Source organism: Myodes glareolus, chromosome 13, assembly GCF_982192425.1.
Source record: "Myodes glareolus chromosome 13, mMyoGla1.1, whole genome shotgun sequence".
Taxonomy (NCBI): domain Eukaryota; kingdom Metazoa; phylum Chordata; class Mammalia; order Rodentia; family Cricetidae; genus Myodes; species Myodes glareolus.
Genome location: NC_142038.1, coordinates 49331099 through 49353810, shown reverse-complemented (window position 1 = coordinate 49353810; position 22712 = coordinate 49331099). Strand labels below are relative to the sequence as shown.

General features: G+C 48.7%; 1 protein-coding gene and 1 long non-coding RNA gene across 22 annotated transcripts in view; one reads left to right on the top strand and one right to left on the bottom strand.

The window, feature by feature from the left end:
* LOC146891770 (uncharacterized) overlaps positions 1-21045 on the bottom strand; it is a 50494-nt gene extending 29449 nt beyond the window's left edge. The window contains exon 1 of the long non-coding RNA XR_015005405.2: positions 20703-21045. This is a non-coding gene — a long non-coding RNA (uncharacterized LOC146891770). The remainder of the gene's footprint in view (positions 1-20702) is intronic.
* The window catches only part of LOC125390519 (protocadherin gamma-C4), a 182652-nt gene that overhangs the window by 143232 nt on the left and 16708 nt on the right, over positions 1-22712 (top strand). The window contains exon 1 of one of the 21 annotated variants that reach the window (XM_048419570.3): positions 5272-7880. The exons of 17 other annotated variants lie outside the window; for them this stretch is intronic. In XM_048419570.3, the coding sequence (XP_048275527.3) occupies positions 5451-7880 (2430 nt within the window). In that variant the 5' untranslated portion in view covers positions 5272-5450. Of the gene's footprint in view, positions 1-5271; positions 7881-13694; positions 16354-17833; positions 20448-22712 lie in introns of those variants that run through there. 3 more of the 21 variants (XM_048419590.3, XM_087896096.1, XM_048419568.3) reach the window with 3 other exon arrangements.

The following is a 22712-nucleotide window of genomic DNA, read 5'->3' as shown; positions in this document are numbered from 1 at the left end:
TTGGTGTTTCTTAATTAGTCACTATGACATTAACATGAAAGTTGTTACATTTAAAAGTATCTGAGGGGGCTCTAGAGATGACCCAGAGGCCGAGAGCACTTGCTGTTCTCACAGAGAACCTGGGTTCAATTCCTAGCACCTACATGGCAGCTCAATCCACCTATAACTGTAGTTCAGAGAATCCAATGTCTTCTGGCCTCTAAGGGTACAAGAACACACACAGTGTACTTAATGCACGCAAAAACATTCTTGCACATAAGGTAAAAGTAGATAAATATTTTCAAAAGTATTTAGGGCCGGGTATTGTGGGCTCAGAAATGGAGGACTTGCCCAGCTAGTATGAAGATGTTGTTACCAGGGGTCAGGTGCTGGGCTGGGGGTTCCAAGGTTTTTAGTTTCTTATTCAAGAATGAAATAAAATTCCACACAGACTGCAAAGTAGCCAAAAAACTTTATTCAAAAGCAAAGGAATAGTCCAGATTATAAAATAATATATAAGAAGATTGACAACAGGCTACCATGGTGGAGGTACTCAAGGGCACCAGGTTATTGCCTGGGGCTTCTTTTTATGGAGAGCTGAAGAGAAGGGGCTGGTTACTAAGAGGCATAGTTTGGATGGACTCTCTGATTGATAGATTACGTCATAACTATGTATTATGTATGTCCTTTCCTATGATGCATCTGATTTTAATCATGTGCCTGCCTGGCTATGCAGAGGGGTGAGATGTTAAATGGGGAGTATCCCAAAAGTACAATTAGGAACACAGTGTTGCCTTATTGCACACACACCTAGGAGGAATCGGCCTTTCCATTCACGAACATTGGCATAAGTGGAGAACAACTGAAGAGAATCCAACTAAGTTTGATGATCTAAGAAGAGGAAAAATTTATGCCATTGTTCAAAATGGGGCATGCATGTAGCTCGATGCAGGTGGCGGTCCTGTGTTGGAAGGTAGGTACATTGTACGGGTTGCTAGGTATATTATTCAGAAAGAGGCGTTTTGCATAATGTGTGCAGGTGTGTGCTGCTAAGCACATTATTATTATGTGCATATTCCAAACCAACTAGAGTCTCAGGTTACTAAACTATTTCTGTGCTTGCCTTCCACAAGGCCCCTGAGCTTGATTCCTAGCAACACACACACACACACACACACACACACGCATACACGCATACCTGCACACATGTACGCATGCATGCACACAAACGCACAAATAATAATAACTAGAGGAGGGAAGAACTTGGTCGTAGCTTGGTAATGTGGCATGTGCTTAGCATGTGTGAATTAATAGTTTTAATCTTCATTATGAGTATGAGCGAGCACATGTACATGTGAGCGCATGCACACACACAACATGAAGTGACTACTGTACTAGATAGGTGCAGGCAGAACACAAGTCATCATCAGAAGTTGTAGACAAAAGTTTCTGTCCCACCTGGTCCCACAGCTGTTCAGTCCCAAAGAAACACACAAAGGCTTATATTAATAATTATAAACTATTTGGCCTATTGCTCAGGCTTATTACTAACTAGCTATTACAACTTAAATTAACTCTCAATTCTTATCTATCTTTAGCCACTGGCTTGGTATCTTTTTTCGGTGAAGCATTCTCATCTTGCTTCCTCTGCATCTGGCTGGAGACTGCATCTCTGCCTTTCCTCTTCCCAGAATTCTTCTAGTCTGGTTGCCCTGCCTATACTTCCTGCCTGGCTACTGGCAAATCAGCGTTTTATTAAACCAATACGATTTTTTTTTACAATGTACAAGAGCATTCTTCCTCAGCAAGAAGTGTTTTGGTTCCTGTCCGTGAGCTCCCATTTTCTTCTCATTTCTTTGGGATGGGAGAAGTATGCACATTTAGAAAATAATTTAATGCAATCTCATTTGTCAATTCTTGATGTTATTTCTGCTTAGGGAGAAAAACAACTTCAAAAAACAGGTATCACATGTTTCCTCTTACAAGTGCTATCTGGAGACAGAGTGAGAGGAAAGGACATAAAAATAAAAGGGGGGGTGCTGGGGAGTGGACAGGAGAAGGGGGAAGGGAGGATGTTGGTAACAGAGGGGAAGCATGGTGAATGTCCATCACGTGCATGTATAGAACGACATAGTGAAACCCCTTACTTTGTAAATTAATATAAGCTTATAAAAATCAATAAAACCTAGCCAGGCGATGGTGGCACACACCTTTAATCCCAGCACTTGGAAGGCAGAGGCAGACGGATCTCTATGAGTTTGAGGCTTGCCTGGTCTACGAGAGCTAGCTCCTGGACAGGCTCCAAAGCTACAGAGAAACCCTGTCTCGAAACAAAACAAAACAAAACATAAATAAATAAATAAATAAATCATTAAATTGTGTTAAGGTCAATGGAAAAAGTAAGGTGCCCCAACAAAGAATCTTACTTCTAAATAAAACCTACAGGTTTTTAATAATTTATTTTTATTTTATGTACATTGATGTTTTGCCTGCATGTGTGTCTGTGGAGAGTGTTCGATCCACTGGCACTGGCGCTGCAGAGTGCTGTGAGCTGCCATGTGGGTGCTGGGAATTGAACCCAGGTCCTCTGGAAGAGTGGACAGTGCTCTTAACTGTTAAGCCATCTCTCCAGCCCCAAAACCTGAAATTTCTAACTTGTTCTGTTGTATTTCCCTTTGAGGTAGGGTCTCATATAGCTCAGGCTGGCCTCAAATTCTTTGCAGCCGAGGACGAACTCTTGATGCACCTGCTTCCATTTTTCCAGAGCTAAGATTATAAGCGTATGATATCATGCCTAACTTTTTGTTTTTGTTGTTGCTGCTGCTGATGGGGTTCAAGCCCAGAGCCTACCAACTGACCTGCACCCCCAGGTCATTTTGTTTGTTTGGTTGGTTGGTTGGTTGGTTGGTTGGTTGGTTGGTTGGTATTTTGTTTTTTGAGACAAAAGATTTGGAATATAAGCAAGCAAAAGTAAAAAGGGGAAAGACACTTTCGTGGGAGCAAAGCAGCCTGGGTGGAGGCCCTGGAGCACAGAGGGTCTTGCTGGGATTATGACCACACTGAAGAAAGCAGTGTAATAGTAGAGGGGGGCAGAGAGAGAGAGAGAGAAAGAGAGAGAGAGAGAGAGAGAGAGAGAGAGAGAGAGAGAGAGAGAGAGAAGGTGTGAGGATGTGGATTCTACACAAAGGCTCTAGTATTGTATTTCAAGAGAAACAACACTGCTGTCGAGGAGTAGCTGTGAGAAATATGACCTAATTGAATATTGGAGAAGTTTATCCTACCTACTGTGGAGAAGGAATCTTGAAGACGTCTGCTGCTTTGTGAAGAGGTATTAGAACTATAGGCCTTACTATAGGAGAATGGTGTACATTTTAAAATCTGGTTTTCTGGGATCAGGAATGTATAACGCATATATAAATACTTGCTTTGCCTTACATTCATAAGACCTTGGGTTCAGCACCTAATATTTGCCCCTCAAAAGCTTTCAGAATCCAAATTATGATTCATGTGATAGTGAACAGGCCAAAAAAAAGTTTTAATAGGAACACCTCTGAATAATCAACCAAATTTAGTTATTATCAAACTTTAATGTGTCTTCACACCAGTCAGGTATTTTGGTTAAGTGCAAATTCTTCACTTCTGACAAACTCCCAGTGCCTGCCTATGACACTGGTTCTCACATTTGGAATAGCAAGTAGCTATTCGAAATTCCATTGTATCCATCCTAATGCCTATCACAGTTATTCTACATTCTATTGTATCCGTCTCCTAATGCCTATCATAATCCTTGGTGGTCTAGCCAATTGTCATCTCAGGTATTTAGAACTGGCTTTGTTTTCATTGGCGTGGGGCGGGGAAGGGCAGGGCCTCACTGTATAGCTCAAACTGGCCTGGAACCCGTGACAATCATCCTGCCTCAGGATTACAAGCATGAGCCACCTGATCTGACTTTAAAACTGTCGCTGGTAGGGTCAATGCTGAGGACATGGCTTTTCATTTAATCAGAAAAATCCTACATATACTTTCTAACTTTTCTGGCTACCTCACTGCCTGAGATCAAGACTAGTTACACTTCAGAAAGCACAAGGTATTTATGTAGAAAGAGTCTGAGGCGCCAAAACTTCAAATCCAGCACCTAACGGAATGCTTTCCATCATTGAGGTTTACTTTGTACCAAGCACTTTCCTTTGCTCATAAGAAGGATATGATCCAGAAGCCTGCAGGTTAGTTTCTTGTCCAAGCTCTGCCTTTATTTCATAGCTAACTTGTATTCCTTATTCTAACCAGGGCTAGTTTTTGTTGGGTGACTACAATCCCAAATATAGAATTTTTCATTTTGTGACTAAAGCTTTGTATTTTTCTAAAGAATTTATAGAATGTTGCTTCCCCATCATTTCAATTATCTTATGAGAGGTCCTGGATACCCTATGGCCCGCCCCTCCCTCCCTTCTCTCTCTGAGGGAGATTTCTTTACCACATGAACTGAGAAACTTAGTAAAATGATTAAACTCATAAGAGAGAGTGTTAGAGATCATGTTCTAACCGACTGAGATTACACGGTTGGGGAAAAAAACAGGTAGGGAAATTTCACATTGCTCTTTGTTCCTTTAAAGCATCTTTGAAAACAATGATGGCATCCAATTTAAAGGCAATAAAATCTTAATCGTATTTTTAAAATTTCAGTACAGAGTTAAACCAAACAGATAATAGTTCTGTGGATTTGCTCCACTGAGGAAGTAACGAATTCTAGTCTCCTTTGGAGAAAGATAAAACTGTGGGTTTATGGAGAGGGGCCGTTGGTTGGAAAGAAACCCCACACACATGCCAAGGCGGAATCTACCTCTAAACTACATACATCCCAGAGCCAATAAAAGTGATATTAATCTCCCCAGAAATACTCATTCCCTCTTCCAAACAGGGTTCGGCTGCTTCCTCTGCCCTCCAACAGACTCAATTTGCTGGCGTTTTTCCAGTCAATGCTGTATCGTTTTCGATTTGGATCGTTCCCCTTTCTTGTGATCAAAGACGCGATTAAAGTGTTTAATGGGCCTGGTTGGGCGGGGTGGGAGGCGGGGGAGGCAGATCCGCCCGAAGATTGGGTTTGCTCCCCTGGCAATGGCAGAGCGCTGGACAGGAAACTCTGGAGGGCAGCCAGAGGAAAGTGAAGTTCCTGGCGCGAGCGCGTGTCCTACTCAAAGAACCCGGCGCTAGCGCATTCTTTGTGCAGTTATTGGCTGGGACTCTGTGTGCCGCTGTCGGCCAATGAAGACGCTGGAGATCTGGCCCGGGCCCGTCCCCTTTCGGCGCCCCGGGATGAGACAGAGACTGAACAGCGGGCGAACAAATCAGCGGCGCCCAGAAAGCCATGTCGGACTCGGCGCCCAGCGCCCAAGCGCTAACCCGCTGAAAGTTTCTCTGCGAAACCTCCGGGACCACCTGGACCCCGCCCAGAGGAGCTGCTTTTGAGTGAGATGGTCGCAGAGGCCCGGAGCAGCGGACTGGTAAGCCCCGGGAGAACGGTGGGAGTTTTCCTTCTGCTAGCTGCCTTGACCAAGGCTTCCACCATCATTCACTATGAGATCCTGGAGGAGAGAGAGAAGGGTTTCCCCGTGGGTAACGTGGTCACGGATCTTGGTTTGGATCTCGGCAGCCTGTCGGCCCGCAGACTCCGGGTGGTGTCCGGAGCTAGCCGTAGGTTCTTTGAGGTGAACTGGGAGACTGGAGAAATGTTCGTCAACGATCGTCTGGACCGAGAGGAGCTGTGTGGGACGCTGCCCTCCTGCACTGTAACTCTGGAGTTGGTGGTGGAGAACCCGCTGGAGCTATTCAGCGCGGAAGTGGTGGTGCAGGACATCAACGACAACAATCCCTCTTTCCCCACCGGGGAAATGAAATTGGAGATTAGCGAGGCCATGGCGCCGGGGACGCGCTTTCCGCTCGAGAGCGCGCACGATCCCGATGTGGGAAGCAACTCTTTACAAACCTATGAGCTGAGCCACAACGAATACTTTGCGCTCCGTGTGCAGACTAGAGAGGACGGCACAAAATACGCGGAGCTGGTCTTGGAGCGCGCCCTGGATTGGGAACGGGAGCCAAATGTCCAGTTGGTGCTGACGGCGGTGGATGGAGGAACCCCAGCTCGCTCCGCCAGCCTTCCAATTCGTATCACAGTGCTGGACGCGAATGACAATGCGCCCTCCTTCAATCAGTCTTTGTATCGGGCGCGCGTCCGGGAGGATGCACCCCCCGGCACGCGCGTCACCCAGGTTCGTGCAACTGATCTGGATGAAGGCCTCAACGGAGAAATAGTTTACTCTTTTGGCAGCCACAACCGTGCTGGGGTGAGGGAGCTATTCGCCTTAGACCTTGTAACGGGGGTGCTGACAATCAAAGGTCGCCTGGACTTCGAAGACACCAAACTCCATGAGATTTACATCCAGGCCAAAGACAAGGGTGCCAATCCCGAAGGAGCACATTGTAAAGTACTGGTAGAGGTTGTCGACGTGAATGACAATGCCCCGGAGATCACAGTCACCTCCGTGTACAGTCCAGTACCTGAGGATGCCCCTCTGGGGACTGTCATCGCTTTGCTCAGTGTGACTGATCTGGATGCTGGCGAGAACGGGCTGGTGACCTGCGAGGTTCCACCGGGTCTCCCTTTCAGCCTGACTTCTTCCCTCAAGAATTACTTTACTTTAAAAACCAGCGCAGTCCTGGATCGCGAGACCATGCCAGAATACAACCTCAGCATCACAGCTCGGGACTCGGGAACTCCCTCTCTCTCCGCTCTTACAACGGTGCGGGTCCAAGTGTCCGACATCAACGACAATCCTCCTCAGTCTTCCCAATCTTCCTACGATGTTTATGTTGAGGAAAATAACCCCCCTGGAGTTCCTATATTAAACCTAAGTGTCTGGGACCCCGACGCCCCGCACAATGCCCGCCTTTCCTTCTTTCTCTTGGAGCCAGGAGCGGAAACTGGGCTCGTGGGTCGCTATTTCACAATAAATCGTGACAATGGAGTCTTGACAACCTTAGTACCCCTGGACTATGAGGGTCAGAGAGAGTTCCAACTAACGGCTCACGTAAACGACGGGGGTACCCCCGTCTTGGCCACTAACATTAGCGTGAACATATTTGTTACTGACCGCAATGACAACGCCCCCCAGGTCCTGTATCCCCGGCCTGGCCAGAGTTCGGTGGAGATGCTGCCTCGAGGTACAGCTGCGGGCCACGTGGTCTCAAGGGTGGTAGGTTGGGACGCTGATGCAGGGCACAATGCCTGGCTCTCCTACAGCCTCTTGGGAGCCTCCAACCAGAGCCTTTTCACCGTGGGGCTTCACACGGGTCAGATTAGCACTGCTCGCCCAGTCCAGGACACAGATTCACCCAGACAGATTCTCACAGTCTTGATCTCAGACAATGGAGAACCATTGCTCTCCACCACCGCCACCCTGACTGTGTCGGTAACTGAGGAGTCTCCCGAAGCCCGGGCCGAGTTCCCCTCTGGCTCTGCTCCCCGAGAACAGAATAAAAATCTCACCTTTTATCTACTTCTTTCTCTAATCCTGGTCTCTGTGGGGTTCGCAGTCACAGTGTTGGGAGTAATCATATTCAAAGTTTACAAGTGGAAGCGGTCTAGAGACCTATACCGAGCCCCGGTGAGCTCGTTGTACCGAACACCAGGGCCCTCCTTGCACGCAGACGCGGTGCGAGGAGGCTTGTTGCCGCCGCACCTGTATCATCAGGTGTACCTCACCACGGACTCGCGCCGCAGCGATCCGCTGCTGAAGAAACCCGGTGCCGCCAGCCCACTGGCCAGCCGCCAGAACACGCTACGAAGCTGCGATCCGGTCTTCTATAGGCAGGTGTTGGGTGCAGAGAGCGCCCCCCCTGGACAGGTAAGAGTTAGCAAGTCATCTCTGAAACGCGTTAGTGCTTGTTGATTCCTTCACCATGGTCAGGGAGGTATGGATCTGCTTTGTTGTTGCTGTTGCTTTGAACGATAGTAATTTGTTGTTGTTGTTGTTGTTGTTGTTGTTGCTTCCAGACTTTTACCTGTCCTTCCTAGATCGATCAGTGCCTTTAGGGGGAAGTGGCTGGCTAGAGTGTGTTTTGTGGTCCTATGTCAAGATGAGAATGCTTGTTTGACTCATTCATGGACTCAGTTCACACTCTTTTCCCATCACAACTAACCAGTCATGCTAAGGGCACTTGATCTCAGCACCCAGAGCTTAGCTTGGTTTGTTTTGGAATGAACTTCTGGACACCTCTAAGAGTGTCAATAGAAACACCTCTTGTGTGCCCACCTTTTAAGTGTTTGCGACATCTTCTATATTAAAACTAAGGTGTTGGGGGATGTTAGCTTGTTTCTTTGTTTGAGGCTGACCTGGAACTCACTGTGAAGACCAGGCTGGCCTCAGACTCAGAGATTTGCCTGCCTCTAAAACTAATGGTAGATTTTTAAAAATATAACCTTCATTTGCTTGCACAATCTTGTACATCATTCTCAAATAATTTATAAAGCGCTCTCGGCATCCTTTAAATTTGTTTCAAGCATATTATTGGAAATAAGGGGCATGTTACGAAATACTAATTAATAATGAGCATTGTAGGAAATGGGAAAATACATAAAAATATAAAGTAAAAAATATCTATAGTACCAAAGTTAACCATTTCAATTACAAAAATAAAATTCATTTTGAAAATAAATCTAGATGGCCCACAAGAACATCAAGTGGAAAAGCCTCTATGCTCCTGATCTTTCTCCAGCACTGTGTCCTGCTAGGTGTGGACCTACTGGGAAAAGGAGCTACAATCTTTTCCTTAGAAAGGTAAAGCATTCATCCATGTGTGATGGAATGCTGGGGAATATAAAGGCTTCACACACTCTCAATTGTAGGAGAGTCACTGATATCTAGTAACTAAGTACATTATTGCTGGCGATTCGTTTTTAGGTATTGTTTGTTTGTTTTTCAAGACAGGGTTTCTCTGTGTAGCCCTGGCCATCCTGGAACTCACTCTATAGACCAGGCTGGCCTCAGACTCAGAGATTCTCCTGCCTCTGCCTCCAGAGTGCTGGGATCAAAGGTATATGCCACCATGACCCAGTTATTGCTGGCAATTCTTGGATTTGGAAGTTAAACAAAAGAGGATCTCAGCTACCAACTGAGTCTTGGACCACGTGCTATTCAGCCTCCTTTCTAAGTCTCTTAGATGCAAAGAGGAAACAATATGGGCTTTGTTGGAGCTATTCTGCATGTTCGTGCCTGGTTGTCATGGTGGTTAATGTTATTAGTTATTATTACCACTATTAGTACTTCTTTGTTTAAAAGCTTGAGCTCACTTTGGAAATGAGCAAATATGAAGACAGCCCACGCTGGCAAAGAAGGGCACATAGGGAGCCTGAGGAAGGGTGACGGCCACATGGAAGAGGATGCTCTTCTGTCAGCTCAGAAGCAACTACAATATTCTCAAACTTGAGTGACCCTTAGAATCACCCAAGGGTCTTTCAAAAATTCCTATGCACAGACCACATCTCAAATCCGGCAAAGCGCAGTTTTTGGGTGTGGGAGAGGCCCAGGTGATTCCACTGTGCAGACATGTGGTTGAAGACATTTACCCTAGAACCTAGCAGTCAGTCATTTATTGTTTGAAGCAGAGGGTCACTGTCATTTTTATGTTCACAGAACTGGGTGCCAAGAGCCAACTTTATTGAACCAAGCCTACATAAAAACAGAAATGCTATCATGTTACTTTCTGGCTTTAAATTTTAAAATATTAAATAGAACAACTCTAGAAGAGTTGCATGTAAGGCATACTATGGTATTTCAGTTATCTACAGAGACAACCCTCCTAAATTACTATCATCTAGGATTTGTGTCTGTCTGTCTGACTTTCTAAGTAACTCAGACTGATCCTTCTGTCTCTACCTCCTGAGTACTAGGATCACAGAAATGGGATCTTTGGGGCAGCACAAATATAGTTCAGAATTAAACTATGGTAATAGTTTCCTCAATTTAGGGTAGATGGATATACAAAAAGCCATTGAGTTGTATTCTTCAAATAGGCGAATTGCATGGAATTTCAATTATATTGCAATAAAGCTATTTCTTGAAGCCTAGAAGTAAAGGAGCTGAATAGATGGTTCAATGGTTAAGAAGAGCACTTACTGCTTTTTCAGAGGACCTGGTTTGGGTCCCACTCCCAGCAAACATACCAGGCAGTTGACAGGTTCCCATAACTACAGTTCCAAGGCATCTGAAGCCCCCTGATAGCCTTGGGCACCTGCATGCATGTGGCGCATATTAACTCATGCAGGCATGCACACATACACTCATAAATAAATAGAATCCTTAAAAATAAAACCCAGCAGAAGAGTCAGACATGGTAGCACACACCTTTAGTCTCAACATTTGGAAGGCAGATGCAGGTAGAGCTCTATAGTTCAAAGCCATCCTAATGGACCATCATAAATTTTAGGAGAGGCAAAGCTACATAGTGAAACCCTGTCTCAAATAAACAGACAAATAAAAAGAAAAAGAAACTAGAAGTAGGAGAATCCCATACCTAGCATAAAAGATCAAATCAAGGCTATGTAGAATAGGGCTTTATGATGCTCCAATTCTAGTAAGCAGACTGTTGTAATGTGAACTTGCAATACCATGCAATACTACATATACTGTTCTTTCAGCTTTAGATAATATCTTTTTCAATCTGAACTTCGGGTCCTGCATCAAGAAATAAATACAGGGACTGGTGAGATGGCTCAGTGGTTAAGAGCACTGGCTGCTCTTGCAGAGGACCCAAGCTCAGTTCCCACATGGCAGCTCACAACTATCTGTAACTCCAGTTGCAGGGGATTTGACGGACACCCTCACACAGATATACATGCAGACAAAACACCAATGCAATAAAATTAAAAAATTAAAGGAAATAAATATAATACCTACTTTGTAAATCTTTAAGCAGTATTTGTTTAGCTAATAACAACATGCATATTCATGGTGCATAATTATCTCCCTGTACTAGACTGTAAAGTTTGAAAAGTCACTCTCGTCTTATGGTACAAATGATACCAGAGGAAATAGGCATACAAAAAAAAAAAAAAAAGAAAAGATAATGGATCGGGGCATGGTTATATGCAGCAGTTGAGAAGCAGATCTCTGAGCTCAAGGCCAACCAGGCAGGTCATAGTAAGTTACTACTGCTGGAATGAAATCCCATGACCAAAGCAACTTGGGGAGGAAAGGGTTGATAAAGATTAAGCTTCCATATCACTGTTCATCATCAAAGGAAGTCAGGACAGGAACTCAAGCAGGGCAAGAACCTGGAGGCAGAGGCCATGAAGGAGAGCTGCTTACAGGCTTACTTCCTATGGTTTACTCAGCCGGCTTCCTTACAAACCCCAGGACCAGCAGCCCAGGGATGGCCCCACCTACAATGGGCTGGGCCCCTCCCCTATCAATCACTGATTAAGAAAATGCCCTATGGGCTTGCCTAGAGCCTTACTTATGGAGGCATTTTCTCAATTGAGGATCCCTCCTCTCTGAGGACTCTAGCTTGTGTAAAGTGCCATAAAACTCACCAGCACAGACCCTGTCTGAAGGAAGAAAGGGAGGAAAGCAGGTGATGTACTTTACAAGCACTAGGAAATGGAAGGGCAAAGGGGAAGGAACACCTAATCAGCCTGGGGAAGACAAGGTTTTATAGAGGTGGGTGGCGATGGCTTGAGTGAAGAGCTAAAGGTTGAACTGTCAGATAGAAAATGGAGCCCAAGGGGGGACTTTCTAGGAAATTCCATGCAAAGAGATCAAGGTTGTTCATTACCGCTGAACAGTGAAGTGTGTGACGCGGTCTGTCAGGATAATCGCATGAAGTAAGAGGTAGGTTTAGATCCTGAATGACCTGGGGGTCATCAGCATATTGGTGGTAATTGCTTTACTTTCTAATCCCATATAAAATAATCTTTGCAGAAAACTGACTCTTCAAGGCTGGTCTCTAATAAAGCCACCACCACATATGTGTGCGCACGCACACACACACACACACACACACACACACACACACACACACACACACGGTGCCATCGGCATTTTTCTTTTTCTGGAAATTATTCTGACAGTCATAAGAGGAATGGATGGGAGACATTAGGGTTGGAGTCAGAGACCAGCTAAACAGCTATAATGATATTTGAGACTATTGATAGATGCTGGAACCAGCACCAAGGCCATGCAGATGGAGGCGAGTGACTACATAAAGTCTTCAGGCTTGTTGATGGGCATAAGAGACCAGGGACAGGAATAAGCCAAGGGTGGAAACTCCCCACCCCCACCCCCAGACAACTGGATAGATGATTCACTGATAGTGGATTCTGACATCAGCACTTCTGTGGACCAGGCTGATTCATTTAAACCACCATTGTCCCCTTGGGAGGAGGCATAGCAGCTTTGTTTTTGTTTTGTATTTCTGGTATGAGGGGCTTGTTTTCTTTTTATATAAGAATACAGAATAGCCAGATCTCTCCCTATGGGATTTCAGTGTCGGTTGCTGGCCTCCGTACAGTCAAGAAGATGGTGGTGGGGCAGAGAGATGTTGCAAACCAGAGCAAACATTTCTGTCTGCTGCTGGTTTGGGTAGCTATTGGTAATCTAGGCAAGGATTTGGACAAATTAACAGACCTCATACTTAGATCTGTCTGAGTGTGTCTTTCTCTGTGTGTTTGCTGTCAGAGTACAGCTTTCAGGGGCCTGTGATGTAAAAATGTGCTGCTTTTGAGCTTGTGGCCAGATAGTAGGCAGGCTGCTAAGAGATCTGAATGAGGGTGGGGGTGGGGTGAGATTAAGTCCCCAGCTACAAGAGGTCCCCTGGGGCTAAGTGAAAGGCTTGTTCTTTTGAAATGGTCTCTGTTGGTAATTAACAACACATCACGAATGCCGTGGTGTCAAATAAAGAGGATTTGTAGGCACAACGTTGGTGGTAGCTGATCCCTATCATTCAAGAAAGCCATTCAGTCTGTGAACATTAGCATTCTGCCAGGTAATGAGATCTAGTCCCGAGGAAGTCCCATACACTGATTCTTACAGTTTTGGACCGGCTCCCAATTCTGGCTTCCACCACCTACTTTCATACTGTCCTTGAAATCAATGAATGGTAGCTTCCTGTTGTAGCAAATGTCTGAATAAGGTTTGGTTTCTGCTGTGCCTTCTGTTACAATAAAAACGTGTGCTGTATATATTTAATTGCTTTCATTAACGTGCAAGCCTCTCTGCAAACAGAGGTAAGCAGGGGAGGAGCAGAATTTTGAGAATATGCAGTGCTTCTTAGAGGCTGTTGCTTTAATACGGCCAGCCTGAGCTACTCATTTAGAATATTGGTTGATGACAACACTGGCTTGAACAAAGTGACCAGTCTCCAATGGCCACTCGTTTTCCGGGGCTGCAGGTTGCTAGGGCTCAGGAGGTAGCTGTTTTCCCCGCGAAAAGGGGCGGGGTGTATCGATGTACCGAGGGGGAAATACATACATGTTTTCTGCCTCTCCACGGTGGTAACGATCCTCGGACATAAACGCGAGTTGAACAGGAGGAAGGTCGAAAGAAACGTTGGTGTTTATTATATTTGGGGGTTTGTTTTTTTGGGGGGGTGTGTTTCCTCCCAATGCTGCGACGCATTAACCCTGCTGCTATTGGGACATTCTCTGCTCAGCCTATTGGCTGAGCCCAGGAGCTGCTGCCTGCCAATCGGATAGTGAAAGGCAGACAAATCTACCCCGCCACCAGCAAAAAACGGCGCGTAACCCTTACTGCGCCGGCGGAGCCGCGCCAGACCTGGCGCGGGGAAGGGAGATAGGTGTCTCCAGCTGCTGTGGCTGTTAGGGGCGGGTCAGCTTCTTTGGCTTCTCCGGACCAAGTAGAGCATTAGCGGACGGCAGCAATGCCCAGCAAGGTGAGAAGCTGGGTAGAAATTTGGTGGGGGGCTACCCTTTTGTTCCTCTTTTGCCACCTGGGCTACGTTTGTGGGCAGATTCGCTACCCGGTCCCAGAGGAGTCACAGGAAGGGACTTTTGTAGGGAATGTCGCCCAAGATTTTCTGCTGGATACAGAGAGTCTGTCAGCTCGCAGGCTGCAGGTCGCTGGAGAGGTGAACCAAAGACACTTCCGTGTGGATTTGGACAGCGGAGCCCTGCTCATCAAAAATCCAATCGATCGAGAGGCACTGTGTGGGCTCAGTGCCAGCTGCATCGTGCCCCTGGAGTTTGTAACCGAAGGGCCTTTGGAAATGTACCGAGCGGAGGTTGAGATCGTAGATGTGAATGATCACGCCCCCCGATTTCCGCGGCAGCAGTTGGACTTGGAAATCGGGGAAGCAGCTCCGCCAGGACAGCGTTTCCCCTTGGAAAAGGCTCAGGATGCAGATGTGGGAAGCAATTCCATTAGCAGCTACAGACTAAGCTCCAATGAACACTTTGCCCTGGATGTCAAGAAGCGCAGCGACGGCAGCTTGGTCCCAGAGCTTCTTCTGGAGAAGCCTTTGGATCGTGAGAAGCAATCGGACTACCGCCTGGTGCTAACTGCTGTGGATGGAGGGAACCCCCCTAGATCTGGCACCGCGGAGCTCCGGGTGTCAGTGCTGGATGTGAATGACAACGCCCCAGCCTTCCAGCAATCCAGTTACAGGATCAGCGTGTTGGAGAGTGCGCCAGCGGGCATGGTGCTCATTCAGCTCAATGCCTCTGACCCAGACTTGGGACCTAGTGGTAACGTCACCTTTTCTTTCAGTGGTCACACCCCTGATCGGGTGAGAAACCTCTTTAGCCTTCATCCCACGACTGGAAAGCTTACCCTTCAGGGGCCTCTAGACTTTGAGAGTGAGAATTACTATGAATTTGATGTGAGGGCTCGTGATGGGGGTTCTCCAGCCATGGAGCAACATTGCAGCCTTAGGGTGGATCTCCTAGATGTAAATGACAATGCCCCCCACATCACAGTGACCTCGGAGCTGGGAACTCTACCAGAGAGTGCAGAACCTGGCACTGTGGTGGCACTCATCAGTGTGCAGGACCCTGACTCTGGGTCAAATGGAGATGTGAGCCTCCGCATCCCTGACCACTTACCATTTGCCCTCAAGTCTGCCTTCAGGAACCAGTTCTCCCTCGTGACAGCTGGACCCTTGGATCGAGAGGCTAGGTCCAGTTATGACATCATGGTTACTGCTTCTGATGCTGGGAACCCTCCCCTGAGTACCCACAGGACTATTTTCCTCAATATTTCAGATGTGAATGATAACCCGCCCTCATTCTTCCAAAGGTCACATGAGGTATTCGTTCCTGAGAATAATCGCCCAGGGGACCTGCTTTGCTCCCTTGCAGCCTCGGACCCTGACTCTGGCTTAAACGCACTAATCTCATACTCTCTCTTAGAGCCCAGAAATCGAGATGTGTCAGCTTCTTCCTTCATTTCTTTGAACCCCCAGACAGGAGCTGTTCATGCCACTAGATCATTTGACTATGAGCAGACCCAGACCCTGCAGTTTGAGGTGCAGGCCAGGGACAGGGGCAGCCCGCCACTCAGCAGCACTGTCACGGTGCGCCTGTTTGTGCTGGACCTCAATGACAACGCCCCAGCTGTGCTGCGCCCTCGGGCCAGACCTGGTTCCTTATGTCCCCAAGCATTGCCTCCATCAGTTGGTGCTGGGCACCTAGTCACAAAGGTGACAGCTGTGGACTTGGATTCGGGTTACAATGCCTGGGTTTCCTATCAGCTCCTGGAGGCCCCGGATCCCAGCCTCTTTGCCGTCTCCAGATACGCTGGGGAAGTACGGACAGCTGTTCCCATCCCAGCTGACCTCCCACCTCAGAAGCTGGTCATCGTGGTGAAGGACAGTGGTAGCCCACCACTCTCTACCTCTGTTACTCTCCTGGTGTCCTTAGAGGAAGACACCCATCCAGTTGTCCCCGATCTTCGAGAATCATCAGCTCCCAGAGAAGGAGAATCCCGTCTAACCCTCTACTTGGCTGTGTCCTTAGTGGCAATCTGCTTTGTCTCCTTTGGTTCTTTCGTGGCACTGCTCTCCAAGTGTCTTCGTGGGGCTGCCTGTGGAGTGACATGCTTTCCTGCAGGCACCTGTGCCTGTCTCAGCAGATCTCGGAGGAGGGAGGGGCTTCCTCCTTCCAATGGGATCCTCCGAATCCAGCTAGGGTCGGAAGATCCTATCAAGTTTGTTGATGTGGGAGGCCACTCTCATGGCTGTACACCATTGGCTTCTGCACCCACTCGGAGTGACAGCTTCATGATGGTGAAGTCACCCAGTGCACCCATGGCAGGGGAGCCTGTGCGCCCAAGCTGTCCGCCCTCTGATCTTCTCTATGGGCTAGAGGTGAGACCTTTGCAGGCTCAGCCAGTGCTTGGGGGTTATTGTGATCCAGACACGTGGCTGGGCCAATTGCCAGAGAGTACTGGCCTCTCTGGAAGAGCCCACAGTGATGTCACCATTTTTGTGAGTATGAACTGTGCTGTAAATGCTGTGCTCTACAAGTGTCTGAGTTGATTAATGATTGGAACTTGGGGGTGAGTAATGCCCATAGATTGGAACTTGGGGTGAGTAATGTCCACATTGGAGAGTAAGAAATAAATTAACTGGTTATCAAAAACCAAGCTGTCGTGGCAGCGTGCTGATGGAGCACAGGGGCACTGACGTGTCATGCACAGGTGTGGGCTGGGCCAGGAAATCACCTAAACCCAGCACTTCTTCCTCTGTTCTCCTGAGAATGAGAGGATTATGTTCTGGAGAATGTTACCTCTGGGTTACCACTTTCAACTGGTTTGATGGTAGACTACAAAAATCTCTGCCCCACGTTGTCTAGTATCCTCTAGCCCAATGTGAAGGGAATTGTTTATTTGAAAAGATAGCAGAGTGCGAAAAAGAAAAAAAAGAGAAAGTGCCAAGGGAGGAGAGCGGTGCAGATCAAAGTGGCAGCAGAGGATCTTTCTCTGGAACTCCTGATATTCCCCACTGGGATGCCGAACTACAGACAGTAAACTGGGAACAGGGTTAGGGTAAGGGGGTAACATCTGTCTGTTACCTCCTAGTGGGGAAGGAGTAGGCGAAGTCACTCAGTGTCAGAAAATCATTCACAGTTAAAGAATTCACAGAGACAGACATTCTGGAAATCTTTAGGGAAAGTTTTGAATTCACTGAAACCATAAAGCCCAGAGGCCATGTTTGGCCTCTGGTCACCCTCCAAGGTAGCCTAGATCTGCCTAGAAGTGTTCCCTTTCCCATAAACTGTGGTGCTCTGTTCTGAGTTTAGGGTTTCCGGAAAGCTAAGTCCTTTAGCCACCCACAGACATTGCTGGGGAGCAGGACAAGACTTTGGAAGGTTCTGACAAAGCTTTAGGAGTATTTAGCAGGATGACAGCGGTGGGGTGGGGGGGGACCCCATGTGGACTTTGCATCTCCACAAGGACAAATCTTTCCTGGTTCAACCAAACAGTGGAAGCTTCTGAAGTCATGCAGGAAGTTGCTGGGACAGAACACTAAGGAGTTTTGTACCATTTTAATCTTCCCCTTTGAGCACCATCTGAGCCGCCAAACTTCACTGCCAAGGGGGCTGAATCAACCTGCGGCACGAATGAGTGGGGAGGTAGGAGGCGTCTGTGACACAGAGTTTTCAGCGACGGTTCCCAAGGTTTCCAGGACCGAGGAGACTTTATAATTGGTTGAGAGCAGACAGACTTTTTGACCAATCAAACTTAGAGCTGAGGTGGGAGATCTGCTCTTCCGGCCTGCCTCTCCTCCTCCAGTTCCCTAGCTCCACTTACATTTAACTCCCCTCCCCCACCCACCCCCGCCAGTTGGTGACTAAGAAAGGCTGCAGGCAGGCAAACCTCAGAGCAGTTTTTAAGAGGCTGGAAGGAGGCATAAGAGACTTCAGCTCCTGCATTCCAAGCGCCTGGTTTACCTTGGAGACAGGACAGCACAGTTACTCTCCAAGAAGGGACTTCTGGGTCATGGGAGCTATGGCATCCCCACAGCTCGCTGGGAAATGGCAAGTGCTGTCTGTGTTGTCCTTGTGCTGCTGTGGCTGGGTGGCTGGGCAGCTCCGTTATTCAGTGGTGGAGGAGTCTGAGCCGGGGACTTTGGTGGGGAACGTGGCTCAGGATCTGGGCTTAAAGGTGACAGATCTGTTGAGCCGCAGGCTGCGACTGGGCTCTGAGGAGAATGGGCGCTATTTTTCCCTGAGCTTGGCGAGTGGTGCTTTGGCAGTGAATATAAAGATTGACCGAGAGAGCCTGTGTGGAGCCAGCACTAGCTGCCTGCTGCCCGTCCAGGTAGTGACTGAACACCCCCTGGAGCTCATCCGTGTAGAGGTAGAGATCCTGGATCTCAATGACAACTCTCCTAGCTTTGCCACTCCTGAGCGAGAGATGCGAATCTCAGAATCTGCTGCACCAGGAGCCAGATTCCCACTGGATAGTGCTCAGGATCCAGATGTGGGCACCAACACTGTGAGCTTTTATACTCTAAGCCCCAACAGTCACTTCTCTCTGAATGTGAAGACCCTAAAAGATGGGAAGCTGTTCCCAGAGCTAGTACTAGAGCAGCAGCTAGACCGTGAAGCCCAGGCAAGACATCAGCTGGTGCTCACTGCTGTGGATGGGGGAACCCCAGCCCGCTCAGGGACCAGCCTTATCTCTGTCATTGTGCTGGATGTCAATGATAATGCTCCAACCTTCCAGTCCTCAGTTCTACGAGTGGGGCTCCCAGAGAACACACCCCCAGGTACACTGCTGCTCCGTCTCAATGCCACTGATCCAGACGAGGGCACCAATGGCCAGCTAGACTACTCTTTTGGAGACCACACATCTGAAGCAGTAAAGAATCTCTTTGGCTTGGATCCTAGCAGTGGAGCCATCCATGTGCTGGGTCCAGTAGATTTTGAGGAGTCAAATTTCTATGAAATCCATGCAAGAGCCAGAGACCAGGGGCAGCCAGCCATGGAGGGCCACTGTGTGATTCAAGTGGATGTAGGGGATGCTAACGACAATCCCCCTGAGGTGCTCCTGGCATCTTTGGTCAACCCTGTCCTAGAGAGCACCCCAGTGGGTACAGTAGTGGGGTTGTTTAATGTGCGGGATCGAGACTCGGGTAGAAATGGTGAGGTGAAGCTGGCTATATCTCCAGACCTGCCATTTCAGATCAGGCCTTCTGAAAACCACTACTCCCTGCTAACCAGCCAGCCTTTGGACCGAGAAACCACACCCCATTATATCATCGACCTGCGGGCCAGTGATGCTGGATCACCTCCCCTACACACACATCTCACCATCAGGCTGAACATTTCAGATGTTAATGACAACGCACCCCACTTCACCCAACAGCTCTATACTGCTTATATCTCAGAAAACCGGCCGCCAGGCTCTCTCCTCTGTACTGTGGCTGCCTCAGATCCAGACACAGGGGATAATGCCCGCCTCACCTATTCTATTGTAGGAAGTCAAATTCAGGGAGCCCCGGCCTCCTCTTTTGTGTACGTCAACCCTGAGGATGGACGAGTCTTTGCCCAGCGGACCTTTGACTATGAATTGCTACAGATGCTGCGAATTGTGGTGGGGGTTCGAGATTCTGGCTCTCCCCCACTGCACGCGAACACATCTCTCCACGTGTTTGTCCTTGACCAGAACGATAATGCCCCAGCTGTGCTGCACCCACGACCTGGCAGGGAGCTCTCGGCCCCTCAACGTCTCCCTCGCTCTGTTCCTCCTGGTTCCTTGGTCACCAAGGTGACAGCTGTGGATGCTGATGCGGGTCACAATGCGTGGCTCTCTTACTCTCTGTCACCGCAGTCCACAGCCCCTGGACTGTTCCTTGTGTCTGCACACACTGGTGAGGTGCGCACTGCCCGGGCCTTATTGGAGGAAGATTCTGACACCCAACAGGTGGTGGTCCTGGTGAGGGACAATGGTGACCCTCCACTGTCTTCCACAGCAACAGTACTGCTGGTTCTGGAGGATGAGGATGCAGAGGAAATGCCTAAATCCAGCGACTTCCTCACACACCCCCCTGAGCGCTCAGACCTCACCCTTTACCTTATTGTGGCTCTGGCAACTGTCAGTCTCTTATCCTTAGTTACCTTCACTTTTATGTCAGCTAAGTGTCTGAGGGGACGTGAAGATGGGGACCGGGGTGGGGGCCAGTGTTGCAGGGGCCAGGACTCACCCTCCAGGGAGTTCTATAAGCAGTCCAGCCCCAACCTGCAGGTGAGTGCCGATGGCACGCTAAAGTATATGGAGGTGACCCTGCGGCCTACAGACTCTCAGAGCCATTGCTACAGGACGTGTTTTTCACCGGCCTCCGACGGCAGTGACTTCACTTTCCTCAGGCCACTCAGCGTTCAGCAGCCCTCAGCCCTGGCGCTGGAACCTGAGACCTTGCGTTCCCGTTCTAGTACGCTGAGGGAGCGGAGCCAGGTGAGGGCTGGGTGCTCCATGCGACCCTCGGGGAGGGGGGCACGTCGGGGAAGCTGCCCGGTCCACCTATGGGCACCTTGTACTCTTTGTACCGAGCTGGCTGCATTTGAACACGGACAATCGGAGTGGTCGAGTCAGAGGTGGGGTTTTGAGCATCCGGGGGGGTTTATGGGCGGAGAGAAGGGGGCTAAACTCCTGCCCCCCCCCACAGAAAAGGCTGGCACCCCGCACAGGAACTGGTGAATTCACACTGACCTGACAGATGCTGGGGTCCCTCATGGAGGTCACCACAGACCCACACTGCCAAACTCCTGGGCGCCGGCTCCAGTGCGATCTGCCACTCTTGAGGCTTCCTCCTCGGTTTCCCCCTACTCTCACGATCCGAGACTTCGTCGTTTAACTTCAACTCTACTTATTCCAGCTCCAGCCAACCACAGCGGCCGCCAGGTGTTCGGCTAGGGCTGGCTGGTTGTCCTTGGTGCTGCTCACACCCATGCACCGCCCCTTTCTTACCCAACTAGCCCCTTGGGTCTCTCCGGAAGCGCACGCGGTTAACTAATACCTATGTGAGGTTCCCAGGTCACTCCGGCCCAGGATAAAGTCTGGACTCAGGAATTTCTCCCCAGCCCTCCCACCACGCCCCGCCCCCGCGGACGGGTTTATGTCCGCCCCTAACGTCCTGAGGCACGAGTGACGCTGGCCCTCTGGGGTGGAACCTGCTAGCCCCAGGTCTGGCTGGCCCTGGGGCTCTGTACTGAGTCCCTCACTCTCAGCACCTGTGCCCCTCTTAAAATACAAGACCTTGGTTGGCCAATAAGCGGTCCTAGGACTGCAGGCCTGGGACCCCGGTAGCAACAGCGACCCTTTCCTCCCCCTGTTCTGAGGATTCTAAACTAGGCTTTGGCTCCGTCGTAAATGTGCCCAGAGATCTGGGGTCAGGATTTGAGGGGGATGATACTTGAGACTCGACACATCTTCCCTCCTCTGACTGATGGGAAACCACAGCTTCTGCCATATGCCAGAGGTAGCCCTCAGAGTCGGGGAAAACAGAAATGGTAAAAGCATGTCTCCACAAACAAAGAAGCTTTTATCCAAAAAGTCTGTTCATTCTCCACCCTGCCTCTGCTCTATGGGGTTTATAGTTTTGAAACATCTACAGATACTTCTGATAGTTGATTGAGAGAGCCTTAATACACACCTCCTTAAAGAGCCAGCAGCACTCTGGAAGCAGAGGCAGGAGGACCTCTGTTGAGTTTGACTGATCAACAGAGAGAATTCCAGGACAGCCAGGGCTCTACAAAGAGACCCTGTCTTGAAAAACAAAACAAAATAGAAACAAACAAAAGGACCAGAATATCTCATGTGCCCTCCTATGTTCCTGGATTGTTATTAGCCCAATAGTAATTACTTTCACAGAGGTCAAGCAAGTCGCTCAAATTCAGAAAAAATGATACTAAAGAGTCTAACCCAGGTCTGTTGAACTTCAGTGTGCGCTTTGAATAGCTTGGCACTTGGAGTTTATAGAGCTGGACAAGAGATGGTTGGCATCTGTTAGGATGATGGAGTGCTTTTCTCCTTAGGACCTCAAATGCGGCAGGAAGTCTTTGGAGCTCCCCTTTCTCTGCAGCCCTCACTGAACAAACTTGCTCCTGCTCTTTCCACCACGGGGTGTAGAGTTTTGTTAGGCTTCCTGTCCGATCACAATCCTGAATCCTCACGCACCTTCTGCTGTCAAAGGGGACGGTGGCTAAGGGTCTGCACCCTTCTCCATGGCAGCCCCAGAACGGTGCTCACAGCACCCGAGGCACCTTCTGGGGCCCTCTCACACCACTGTCACTTGGGAGTCTCAGTGTGAGTCACTGGCAAGTCCCGGGTCTTCCTTCTCCCCAGTGTAATGTGAGATGCTCACACTCTCTTCTCCTGGGAGCCTGTGTGAGAATTAATTACCAGCCCGTCCCAGGAACTGGGAAAGACTTGACTGTAGGAGACTGTGTGGTAGGGTGATACCACATCCCCTGGAAGGACCCGCGGAACTCGGAAATTGATGACCAGCAGAGCCCTGCACATGGAGCTGGGTGTGAGAGGACTGCAGCTGGAGACTTGGAAGGCTCTTCTTGGAGACCTTAGAATGTGGTTCCTCTGAACTCCATCCCAGCCATTTTCTCTGCCTTGGACAGAGCTGCCTTGTTCTATCTCCTTAGTCACGGGCCATTGTGTGGCATGAAGTTCTGGGGGTGAGAGGCATTCTGGGGTTTGGATGCCCTA